The 13,016-nt window shown below is 34.4% G+C and overlaps 1 protein-coding gene and 1 non-coding gene across 2 annotated transcripts; one reads left to right on the top strand and one right to left on the bottom strand.

Annotated features, from left to right (window-relative positions):
* Positions 1-4,282: 4,282 nt before the first annotated feature.
* LOC107945513 (uncharacterized) lies at positions 4,283-8,571 on the bottom strand. Its single transcript, XM_016879552.2, has 3 exons — positions 8,185-8,571; positions 7,184-7,429; positions 4,283-4,526 (listed from the first exon to the last, which is right to left on the bottom strand). Exons 1-3 carry the CDS (start codon positions 8,200-8,202, stop codon positions 4,479-4,481), a joined length of 312 nt encoding a protein of 103 aa, XP_016735041.1. The 5' UTR covers positions 8,203-8,571; the 3' UTR covers positions 4,283-4,478.
* Positions 8,572-12,479: 3,908 nt separating this feature from the next.
* LOC121224814 (small nucleolar RNA R71) lies at positions 12,480-12,585 on the top strand. Its single transcript, XR_005922558.1, has one exon. It is a non-coding gene; the product is annotated as a small nucleolar RNA R71 (small nucleolar RNA).
* The last annotated feature ends 431 nt before the right edge of the window (positions 12,586-13,016 follow it).

The following is a 13,016-nucleotide window of genomic DNA, read 5'->3' as shown; positions in this document are numbered from 1 at the left end:
GATTGAAATCATAGATTTAGATTTTAGAGGACTCTATTTGATGGTACTAAAGAGTTCAGAGAAGCTCATGAGCAAACCATTGGATCTGAAATCTTATTCACATTAAAAGGTTTCAATTTTAGTTATGGGTAAATGAGTCAACCACCCAACACGGAAACAAAGAAAAAAACTGAGGGAGGCGTATGTTGGCGATGTTGACCGGCAGAGTGATGATTAATCTGATGAAGAGGACAATAAACACGAGGTAAGTCTAAGGAGATGTAAAGAATGAGGAAGATGGGTATAAGACCATAGCTCGACTATGGAAACTTAGAGCCCGTTATAGAATAGATGCAGTAAGTCCTCCAGGACCTCAAATGAGGAGTATAGTCTTATGCGCCAATCATAAAGATCTATGCAGGTGGAAGAAAAGTTGAAAAAAAACACAAGTATGGAAAACAGATCATAAGGAATCTGCAAAAATGAGGAAAGTGGCAAGGATAGACAGGAAATTCAATAATGTAGGGGCGAAGACCCGACAAGAATTAGGCAAAAAAAGGCCATGCAGAAGCTGGCCTAAGTATGGAAAGGTAAGAAGGGAAAATGCCCAAGGATCACAAGTAAAGATCCGAGAAGATAAGCCACCAGGGAAAGCTCAATGAAGTTGTACTCAAAAAACAAATATCATGGAAGAGATGGAAAGATCACTCCCAAGATAAGGATACTATCTAAGAGAGGAAAGTCTAGTGCGGGTACACCGTAGAAAGGATAGCTTCATATGGTGGAAACGAGATAGATGAGATTCTAAGCAAGGACTGGAGTGAGGGGTAGATTTCTAGAAGTAATCCTCAACTGCGAACAATAAGGAGGAATGAAAACGGGTTCTCCAAAGAGGCGAGTCAAGTTGAAGGTCAGCATGTTATGGAAATTTTCACATGTCCTTCAGGACTATGGTAGGAAGGGAGAGTCCACCAAGAACTGGTTCATTTAGGTTCGCCGAGGAAGGCATACGACCAAATAAGATAAAGGATAACAGGCAACCCGAGTAAAGGGAAGTGTAATGAAGGAAATATGAAAAGTAAAGAATGGATTTGCCGATATAGCAAAGAGTCTGGGATATGGTCGAGTGGAGATTCGACCAAAGTAAGGTCTCATAGCAAGCCAAGTAGCTTGGAAAATTAGGTGGAGACGTGGAAACACGGAAATTTACACATTTTTACATACTCTTTTTAACTTAAAATCATACAGTTTCGATAAAATTCTTGTCGAAAAAATAATTAATTTTTAAAAAATAATTAAAGTGCATTTAAAATATGAACATGTTGTATTTTATAATTAATTTTGATGAATTTTGGTTATTTTTGACAGATTTGCACAAAGGGCAAAAAATGGCTCGGCAGACACTGTTAGAAGCGCAAAACTGAGAAGCAATTTGAAGTATCGAAGCGAACTAAATTTCAGCCTAAGACGGTCGAATATTATATGTATTAATTCATAATATAATTAATTTTAATTTATATCCAATTTAATTTGGGTTATAAATTATTATTAATTAATTATGAAAAAGTGGTCCAGTTGAGCTGAACCAAGTGAACCGAACCGACCAAGAAATGGTTAGCCCAAAAACCGTCCCAAGAGCTGACCCAAATCAGCTTATTAGCTGATTATTTAAGCTTGCAAAGAGGCCCTTGAATACTTGTTCAAGTTGCATTCAAACCCCTCCACAATTGGTGGCTTTATAGATTTGCCCCAAGCCTAAATTAGCAAAGTTGAAACTATCAACCTTGCCACATGTGTGGCCGGCCAAGGGAGGGCTCTTTGGCTGATAATTTTAGCTATTTTTAGCAGCCCTCCTCAGCTATAAAAACCGACCTTAGGCTAGTCATTTGTAAAACACACCTCAAGCATTCACATCTTTCCTCTCTTCTCTCCACTTTCCCCCTTCTTTTCCATTCCAAAATTCCCTTGATCTCTTGTCGATTTCTCCTCTTGGGAAAGGGGCATTCATCAGCTATTTGGAGCAGCAATTAAGTGTTCATAACAGCCTTGGTTGACGAGGACAACAGAGAAGGAAGAACGGAGCAATTAGTCCAACCATAGAAAAACACCGGATTTGATTCTTGTTCCTTATCTTTTTAATTTTCGTTGTTGTTATGCTGAACATATCTATGAATATTTATGTTGTTGGAATGGTTAATTTAATCAATTTAGCTTGAATTTAATTCGTGTTAGGTTGATTGCATTTCGTTTGTTAAAATTATTGAAATTGTGTTTATGTTGTTATAGGCCTCGATAAGATGCTTGATTAAGTAAAACTATGACTAAGTTATTATTGCATTACAATTGTTAGGTAACTAATGAATTAATTATTTAAACGGATTGAAATTGTAATTAATGGACACAGTACTTAATCAGTGCATGTTTAATCATCTAAGGTAGCTGAGAGTTAGATTATCAACGGTATCTGACGATACATTTGCCTTGCATAACTTGCAAGATTATTGTGATTAATCTATTTTAAGGTAAGGATACTTTGTTACCTCACATAGTCTTTTATGTGCTTATTAAATCGAGTTAATTGTTTGAATTAACATAGGGATTATAGGTGTTCATGGGCCAGGCCAAGCCAGGCCCAGAAAAAATTTCGGCCCGCGTCTTAGGCCCAGGCCCGGCCCGACCCAAAATTTGGACCTAAAATTTTGTCCAGGCCTGGCCCAGGAAAAAATTCCTAAGCCCGAGCCCAGCCCGGCCCGGTCTATTTTTTTAATAAATACCAAAAATTTATTTTAAAAATAAAAAAATATTTTAAAAATATTTTAAAATTAAAAAAATAAAAAAAATTATATATTTATTATATTCGAGCCGGGCCCGGGCCAAAAAAGTGGTGCCCGAGGCCCGGCCCATTTTCTAAACGGGCCTTGTTTTTTTGCCCAAACCTATTTTTCGAGCCTGTATTTTTACCTGAACCCTCCCATATTTCGGGCGGGCCGTCGGGCCGGGCGGCCACCTCTAATAAGGATATGTACAAGAGATTATTTCGATTTAATAAGTATGTATGTGCAATAACATATTTGCCTATTAAGATTTGTTTAATCGGTTGAATTGACATAGGGATATAGTCAAGAGATAAATGGATTTTGGTAGGTGAGTATGTTCATAATTTGCAAATTACAGAGTTGCCGTGAACTTATTCGTAACAATATAAACATGAGTTTAATAATTCTAAGTTAAGAAATGTAATTAATCTAACACAATTATGTCATATTGATTAAAATCGTATTTTGAAATTGAGCATTTGAAATTTATTTATTTAGTTCACTTAGTTTAAAATCTTAGTTTTTAATCACCCTCTTCAAACAAAATATTTTTCTTCACCAAAGTGTTTTAAATAGCATTCATAAATAATTCTTTTCACGGTCCCTGTGGGTACGATAACTTGACATTAACTTGTCACTTTATTACTTGTTGCGATTGTGTACACTTGCACATTTCCGTCGTTCCAGTCCGCCACCCTGACAAGGCAAACTTATCATGAGCAAATAGTGAGTAAATTTATGTTTAATTTATTTTACATTGGTTACCATCGTACGATAAGGCTGAATTATTTATGATGTAGTAAAGGAACTCACTAAGTTCATTCAAACTTACGGAGTTGACTAATATTTACAGGATTTGCAAGGTTGATCAAGGACTCAGAGGAGAGACCAAGCCAAATAGAGTTGAGATCGAAGGTCGCAGGCTGTTAGAATCATGCACATAGGAAGGGGGTTACCATTGGTGGTTTCGCCTCAGTATCTATAACAACGAAGCTAAATAGCATCCCTCAAAATCTGGATTTTTAGGACGAATGGGCCTTAGCAATATTTTAAGAATTATTTGTATGGGAATAGTCTGATTAGAAACAGGAACTGTGAGGATATAATCATTTAGTGGCTTAAAGCCTTAAACGTAAGAATTATTATTTTAAGTTTCATAATTGGATAGTTTTATTTTTAGATTGTTTTATAGCAGTCCAATTAGAAAAAATTGAAGTATAGATCTATCTGTGACACTCCATACCCAAATTCAAAAGTCGGGTCGGGCGTCGGATGTTACAGATTTTATTCCACACACATCTCTATCACTTAGTCCTCTTTTGTAATTTTTATATCAATTTGTATTGAAATTTTCATATATTTTCATCGTAATAAAAATATTTAAGTGTTTCATGTAATATACGTTTTTTATATATATATATTAATTATTTTTCTTTTGTCCTATTATCAGATTAGTATAACTTGTAACCTCGTAATTACATATAGAGTTCTCGATTCAAGACTCACTTCTCCATTAGATTTATAATTTCGAATAACATCAGTAACAATAGTTAAAAAGAAAATTCACTGAGTTATTATAAATCATCAGCAAATTTAATAAACATAATGATATGCAGGAGGCAAACCAAATACATAGGATCAAACACAAAAACAGAGAAGGGAAGGAGAGATTGCTCATCAGATTCAGGCTTTGATGCAGCAGTTGAAGTAGCTAAAGATACCTCTCTTCGACTGTCAACAAAATCAAAATGCAATGTGGTCATTAACTGAAAAGGTGAATATTTTATCTACTTTTAATAAACATATTTTATATACTATGGATAAATAATAATATGATAATATCAACTTTGAATATAATAATAAATAATAAATTTATAAATAAATATTAATAATTTTATTTAAACATAATTAATTATAAATAAATATAAAGCTAAATATTAATATTGATATAAATAAGAAACAGAGCACAAGTTGCCAAACTTGATGTTTTGTTTTTCCTTGTATAAAATATTTCCAACAGCGAATGATCCAAAGTGCCCACTGCCATTCAACATAAATTGGATGGAGAAAACAACACTGGCACTTACGTGTGACCTAGGGAAGGTGTAACATGGATAACATATCCAGCGTACAATTCAATGAAATAAGTAGTTCAAACTTTTTGTGTTGATATTTGAAGGAGTCATTCACTTAAATTATAAATATATCATAACAAAAGGTACTTTTGTCTCATAAAAAACAAAGATATGATATATTTGATTTTCACTAATATATTGTACCATAAATGTTAAATTAGATTTTGATTTATAAGTGTAGGCAGCACTTTTCCCTATCTATTGGCACACATCTCCATGATGCATTCATAAGATAAACCATTAAAGACATATTGTAAACATACGAGGTGAATTGAGTTTGAACGTTAATGGTGTCATGTTTTTCCAAAATCATTGAGAGGTACCAGATCTCATCTCGGAGTTATATACATTTATCATTAAATAAAATATCAATTTCTTGGTAAAAAGATTCTAAATCTTCATCTGTCTGTCATCAGAACCACATATTCCTAAACACCCTGCTCATCACAAATTTGTCATTTCTCAATCTCACCAAACTATGCTATTTTTAGTCTAATTTGTTTTCATCTCTCAATTTAAAAATATATAAAAACTTACACTTTCAAATTGTCTCATATCATTAAATGGAAATTATAAAAAGTTAAAAATATTTCCAAGTGATAAGTGAGTATAATATCATAATATCACATTAGAATTTAAATTAATGGAATAAAATAGATTTAATTGTCAAATTAAAACTACTCTAACTCAAAAAAAGAACATTCTTATCATTTTATTGACCAGAAGGAGGGATTAAGAGTTAAGGTTAATCAATCTATCTTAATAAGTGGTCTAATCTTTTAAAAATTTTAAAGTGATTTAATAAATTATCTAAATTTAAAAATTAAGAAAAAAGGAAAACTTAATATAACTTTTTTTATATAAAGTAAATCATTATCCCTTTTTATTAAAGGTCCAAGCTATATGCTAAAGATTATTGGTTACCCACTTTGCTAGCATAACATCAAAGAAAAGATTAAATGATCCAACTAAGCCACTTCCCCCACCACCCTAGCACATGCATATGCCACTCAACATAGCTTTATATTCTTCTTTCGTATGGCATTGTCCCCCCTATTTAAAGCTACCTACCAAAACTAGAAAAAGCTATGTTTTGAGATATTTTATAAGGGAAATGTTACGAATTATATTTTATTATTATAAAATAAGTAAAGAATGCATTTTTCTTTGAAAAAAAAATCTAAATTAATTTTAGAAAATCCGAATAATTCAATGGGTAAATTACATTACAGGTCATTCAATTATGAATTTATTTTTTTATCACTCAACTATAAATTTTATTAAATTGGTCACTTAATTAATCAAGTTTGTGTTTTTTAGTCATATTTCGTTAAATGTAGTAAACTATTAACAGGAGAGTGAGGTTGCAATTTAAAAATTAATATAATAATAAATTTAGCCTTAACTTTTACATATTATGTCAGTTTAATTATAGTTTTGAAAAATTAACTCCCAATATTTACATATTATTTTATTTTTATCTTAATTTTAAAAAAATTAAATAAACATATAAAAATGTATAAATATTATTTAAAAATATATAATAAAATAAATAGTAAAAAAAATTGGGTTTCTCTTTCGGGGAGTAACAAGTTATTATCTTCATCATCTTCGGTTCTTAGTTACATTTGTCTAGTGCTTTAATATAGCCCTCCTTACTGGACCAAAAAGGGGAAAAAGCATGTTTTTTCTTCATTGAAGAGTTTTAAGTCTGCAATGAAGTTTTTTCAAATTTGGAATGACACTTCCAAACATCTGTTCCCTATTTAGCAAAATTAACTACAAAAGATCCTGCAAAACGATCCATCGATTTCGGTGAAATCAACCCTAGATTGCAAAACTACCCAAAATCCATTGAAGCCAACTGAAATTGATTTGAAACCCAAATTCCATCTAAGACCCATCAACGTTGGAAACCCCAAAATCATATTAAAACACAAAAGAAGAAAATCCATGAAACCCCTCAAGATAATGACTTTTATTACTCCCACAAAAGAGCAGCCCAATTTTTATTAATTCTTATTTTATATTATATATTTTTCGATTTTTTAATTAAGATTAAATTGAGAAAAGAGTTAATTTTTTAAAATTATAATTAACTTAATATAATATATAAAATTAGAATTAAATTTATTATTATATCGATTTTTAAGCTGCGACTAATTTACCCTAACTCAATTTATAACATGAAAACTCATCAACTTAAACATTTTTAATCTGATCTATTATTTTGAAAATGAAATCTATACTTACGGTTGGAGAGTGATGAGTGGGAGGGTAATGGTGGTGATCATCTGTAGTAGGGGCAGTGGTAACAGTGGTGGCGGTTGGGTTAATAAACTCTTCTTCATTCCCAAGACTGGCTCTTGAAACTTCCCTCTTGTTTTGCATCCTCATTTCCCTAATCTTTGAGAAGTCAAGTGAGTAATCTGGCAGCTGCCCTTGCCCTTTCTGCTGCCAGTCCCCAAATTGTGGCACTGATAGCCATGCTCCATTTTTCTATTTCAAGTTTCACAACCAAATCAATACCTTAATTAACTCTACCTCCATGCTTTTAACTTCAGCATTGTTTGATCACAATCACTAGTATTTAAGAAAACCAAATTTGTTGGTAGTTCAAAACAATGAAATCCCAATTCCCACATTCGCAATCTGCTGCTCCATTTTATTCAACAGTTCTGAAATTTTATTAACAAAAACACCATAACTGCTCAAAGCCTCTCTTTCACCATTGGCTCAAAAGAAAAAGGTGGCATAGAAAGCAGATATGGAGATTCAAAAAAGCTGCAATTAAAAAGTAATCCCAATGCTGAAAGTCTGAAGTCTGAACCAAGTTTTCAGCTCTAACAAAAAAGTGTTGATTGCGTTTCAAAAGTCAAAAGGATATTTATTTTAAAAGCTGTGAATTAAAATTTCAGTGGCAGAGAATTCATCACACTGCCGGATAGCATTAGCCAATAGGCACAAATCTCTAGACACAGTAAGAAAATCAACCAAAGCTGAAGGATTAAATTTTAAAAACTAGAAGAGTATAGGGACTAAAAGCTTATTTAGACTAAATAAAGCACTTATACCATAATCTTTTTTTTCAACTCTACGATTATCGATTTTTTCATGGAACTAAGGTAAAGAATATACATACACAGTAAGATAAACATGTAGTTTAGCTTCAACCCTGAGCTCAATTTCCTTTCTTTTTTCTCAACAATATAAAACGGAGGCTAAAACCCCCAAAAAAGAAAAAAAAAACTCACCTCCTTACGATCTTCCATGCTTGACACCAAAAAGAAAAAAGAACAAAGGTGATTTTGCCGAAGTTTTAAAAGTTAGAGTTTGAGAGGAGAAAACTGTGGGGATTGAGGGAGCTCTCACAGCAAAACTGATAGAAAGCCACCGAATTGGAATTCTGTATGGAAAACACTAACCAGCACGTAATGAGATCAATCAGTCTCTGCTTTTATATATTTTTATATGCGTTTCTCGATGATAGACTTAACTTTTTATTGAAATTACATGGAATACCACTCTTTCGACAAGCTTTACGTTTACCATCGAAGTTTTTTATGCTTTGTTGCTCACTCGTTTTTCTTATGTTTTCCTTGTTTTGCTACATTCTTAAATGAATAGAAGGAAAGATTCCAATATCTCTTTTAGATGTTTGTTATGTCAGTTCGCCATCAATACACGTGCCAACATGATAGATGGTGCTGATCTCTTTTGACTTCACTTAGGACAATGTCTTGGGTGATCGCTCGTCCTATCTATAGGAATGATGTCTTTTCATTGTCGGAATCACCCGCTAGACAAGCCCTCCCACTCTCTAATGGTGAGATAAGCACCCACGAATATAGCAACCTCAAGTCAATGAAGGGTTCACTTGATCATAATAACCTTGTACTGATTGAATAAAGAATAGGATAGGCCCCACCATGAATACCATTCACGATCATAAATATCCTTTACGCATTTTGTGGGACTGAGTATTTATCTTGCCACGTTACACTAGTAGACAAGAGAACCTCTCTTATACCTTTCTAACGTTAAAGAAGGGATTGATTTTTCTAGCCCTAAAGTTACTTTGCCCAAATATTCTCTCTCTTTCCAAACAATCAGCTTTTCCTCTTATTCCTTTCCGGCTCTTTGCCTTTTTTGGTGAACCGACCTCTACAGAACCACCACTTACTCCTCCTTATCTCTTTATCCTCCCTTTTTGTACCTTGTATCAACAATTGGTGCAGTGGGTGTGGACCGTACGATGCCTACGTCTCAGAATGATGCTACTCACAACCCCATAAAGCCCACCAAGTCCAGCAACCCTACCAACTCCTCTGCTCAAGCAATCGGTGGCAACCTCATTAACAACGAGCTCCCTTCAAGTCAAAACCATCCTTCTAGCACTCAAACAACAAACTAATCAAATCTTAGCCCTCTTGAAGCTTTTTACCCAATTATGGCCCCCATTAATGCTTCTCTCTTTGTTCCCCTGGTTGACACTGGCATTGCCATCCCACCAATTGCCTTAGGTACCCAACCTCTTTCTAGAACCCCTCTTCAAGATCATAAGGACTAACTCTTGCAATAGATTCTCTCCCATCTAGTGACTCCTCCCTCTTAACCACTACCACTGCCACCCATATCGATCGATGTCCTAACAACAACAAGCCTCTAGCCCTCAACACCAAGCCAAAGAGATGCAGGAGAAGATGCATCTCATAGAAGAATGGCTTCTGGCCCAACAACGTCAGTTTCAAGAGCAACAAGAGTGCCAATGCCTATTAAATTTGAAGAATGCTCATAACGAGCAACTAATTGCAGAACTACGAGTGTCCAAAGATGTTTCCAAGGATACCAATTTGCCTCATCCTCTCCATCTGGAAGGTTCAACTCAGTCAATTGTTTGTAGGAACCAGAAGGACAATAGTGGTGCTGAAGACATAGAAGAAGTTCAACCTGTTAATCATCCAAATTAGGGGACCTGTAGCAATGTAGCTTCAGTTGTGAAGCAGATAGTGTCACATGTGAAATGATATATGATTTGTGCAAGTATACACGTCGAATCAAGTAATAAAGTGATGAGTGAGTATCGTTCCCACAAGGATCGAATTGAGGCATAAAAGTGGTCAAGTTATTATAATATATTGCAATTAATGCTATGATAAAGTTATAGTAAGTATGCAGTGGCAATTAAAGGAATAATGATTTATGCAATATGTGGAATTAATGAATACTTAGGAAGGTTATGGCAAAACAAGAGTAGAAATGTAATGGAAATTATGAGAATTACTATGGGAATATTATGTAAACGATCGAGTAAATAACTAATAATGATGTGACAAAGATACTATGACAAAGAATAAAGGATATACGATATTGATTTGGAAGGTCGGGATTACTAAGAATCTACTCTTACTGTCAATAATGCCTTAGCAAAATCATACTGCGATTTATTGCTCAAAAGAGTTCTAAAATGGTTTGCTTCTTTTGAGAGCATAAACCTCAAGTTACCTTGCCCATGTCTATAACCCTTAATATGGTACCCTGAATTGTTCTCCTTCTGTTTGAACATTGCTTTATGTCTATAGTCTACTACAAGTATCTGTCGAGTACTTTCTCATATCATTCAATATCAATCCAATTAATCCAACCTTTTCAGAATTAAATTAGCTTATGGACATATCAAACAGTCGTCTATGTCTAGGGATTGCACACATACAATTTAGAAATAAAACAATTGAATGAAACAGTAAATTGATTCGGATCTATGCTTCAACCATTAAAGAAAATAAAAGTTTCATCATGTAATCCTAACCTGATGAGATTTAGCTCATGGGTTGGCACATAAAATTCAAAACGAAAATAACATCAACACCATTTTCATCATTCAATTCACGGAAGAACAAAGTAAGAAATACGAAAGACTTTGGGAAGACAGCTTTCGAGTGATCAATTCTCCCTCCAACAACACAGTGTCATGCGGTGGTTGAGAGAGATTGCTTTCGTCTTCCTCTTTCTGTCTCTACTCAGCCACTACCCTATATTTTTGCCTAAGGATCTCTTCTTTTTTTGTTCATTGTTTAGGGTTTCCTCCTATGGCCTTTTATAGCTTTTTCCCTAGTGTAAATCCAACAACCCATGTTTATCTTCTCCTCTTTTTAAATTCTTTTTTCAACAACCCAAGATTATTTTCTCCTCTTGTTTAAGCAGATTTTTCTAGTACAAGTGCAGTTGGGCTGAAACTGGTATGCATTGACTGTTGACTCGGTCTTCTTATAATTGTCACGGCATTTGTATTGACAAAATGTCCAACCTTTTTCCCTGACAAAACTTCACTCATTTATTTCCCATTCCTCAACCTGCACATGTCAAACCACCAAACACAACCCTACCACAAGCAACTAAAGTAACAAATAATAATATTTAAGCACCATCCAAGCTTCTTATGCAACATTCTAAAAATGCTAAAATAATATCCTAAAATGCAACTAAGTTCACTTAAGTACAGACAATTGACCTAATCTAAAGGCATGAATTATAACTCTTTTCAAGAGTTATCAAATAACAACCATCAAGTTGAAATTTTCTACAAGAAGTCAGAGGTTCTAAACTCGATGAAACCTCGTGGAGTTTCGCCAATGAACCTTTGGCCCCATTTGTTTTGACTCATAATTTCTATGCCTCTTTCAAATTTCTAAAGCTCTCTTAAAATGAGGTGGGTGACCCGGAAGATCATCTTGCCCACTACAACAACCACATGAATATTCTTGGGGCTTCTAATGTTGTGAAATGTAAAGCCTTTTTTATGACTCTTTCTGATACTACCCAATAGTGGTACTTGTCGCTCCATCAATGGTTCATACGTAGCTTTGACCAATTGGCCATTTTACTAGGGATACTTTGGCCATTTTACTTTTGAAACATCAGCATTAGCTGACTTAGCTACTTACAGATGGTGTCCATTTGAGATTCAAGTCGTCCACATGTGGCTTGGACTTGTCGAATGTTCGTCTTCATCGATTTCATCTCCCTTTCTAGTTAGTCGAATCATTGACCACATGCATCATTATCATTACCCACCGACCTTTGTTGTAAGTGTGGAGATTGGTAAGGAGGATTTGGTTGGTTTTGTGCTTGATTTTCACCTCCTTGGTTGCCTCCCCACTTAAGGTTTAGATGATCCTTCTAATCGAGATTGTAGGTATTTGCATAGGGATATTGATCCCTATTACCTATGAAGTTCACCTCCTACGATTGGTTTTTAGAATATGGCTTCGGTTTTGTTGGTTTGATAGTCAATTCCAAATGGTTAAGCTTCTCTAAGATCTGTTGATACTGATCATCTTCATTGACCACTTTTACCGTTAGAGGCTTTGATTTGTATGTGAATCTTTTATTTGGCCACGTATATGAATTCATAGCCATTTCATCTATGATTTTATAGGCTCATTCATATGTGTGGAACATGATCGATCCTTCGGCTGCTCAGTCTAGGTTGGATCTGATGTTATTTCCAACATCATTATAGAAATTTTAGATTCGAAGCCACACTTGCAGTCCATGGTGTGGTCACTTCCTTAACATTGACTTGAAATGTTCCCATGCTTCATACAATGATTCACCTTCATATTGCCTGAAATTGATGATTTCTCGCCTAAGCTGAATGGTTCTACTAATTAGGAAAAATTTGTGAAGAAAATTTTCTGCTAAATCATCCCACATGGCTATGGAACCTAATTCTAATAAATCTAATTGATCAGTTGCATTATCGCACAGAGAAAAGGGAAATAACCGAAGACGTACAACATCATCAGTTACTCCACTGTACTTAAAGGTGTCACATAATTGTAAAAACCGTTCAAGTGTTGGTTCAAATCTTCCACCATTTCCTTTTGAACTGCAAGGTATTTTGAATCATCTAGTTTATGGCCGTCTTTATTTCAAAATTATTGGCGTTAATCGTCGGCCTTGCAATACTGCCTCACATCGCATCTAGTGTAGGTAAAGCATAGTAGCACAACGTGCTTTGATCCATTAAAACTTCTAAAAGGATGTTCTCTTGTCGTTCTTATGGATCGTCGAACAATGGATT

Source organism: Gossypium hirsutum, chromosome D12 (genome assembly GCF_007990345.1).
Source record: "Gossypium hirsutum isolate 1008001.06 chromosome D12, Gossypium_hirsutum_v2.1, whole genome shotgun sequence".
Taxonomy (NCBI): Eukaryota; Viridiplantae; Streptophyta; class Magnoliopsida; order Malvales; family Malvaceae; genus Gossypium; species Gossypium hirsutum.
This window is presented reverse-complemented; position numbering and strand designations above follow the sequence as displayed.

Coding starts and splice junctions, on each gene's coding strand:
- LOC107945513 (XM_016879552.2), bottom strand. Junction 4,527..7,183: donor CCACTCATCACTCTCCAACC/GTAAGTATAGAT, acceptor TTTTGTTGACAG/TCGAAGAGAGGTATCTTTAG.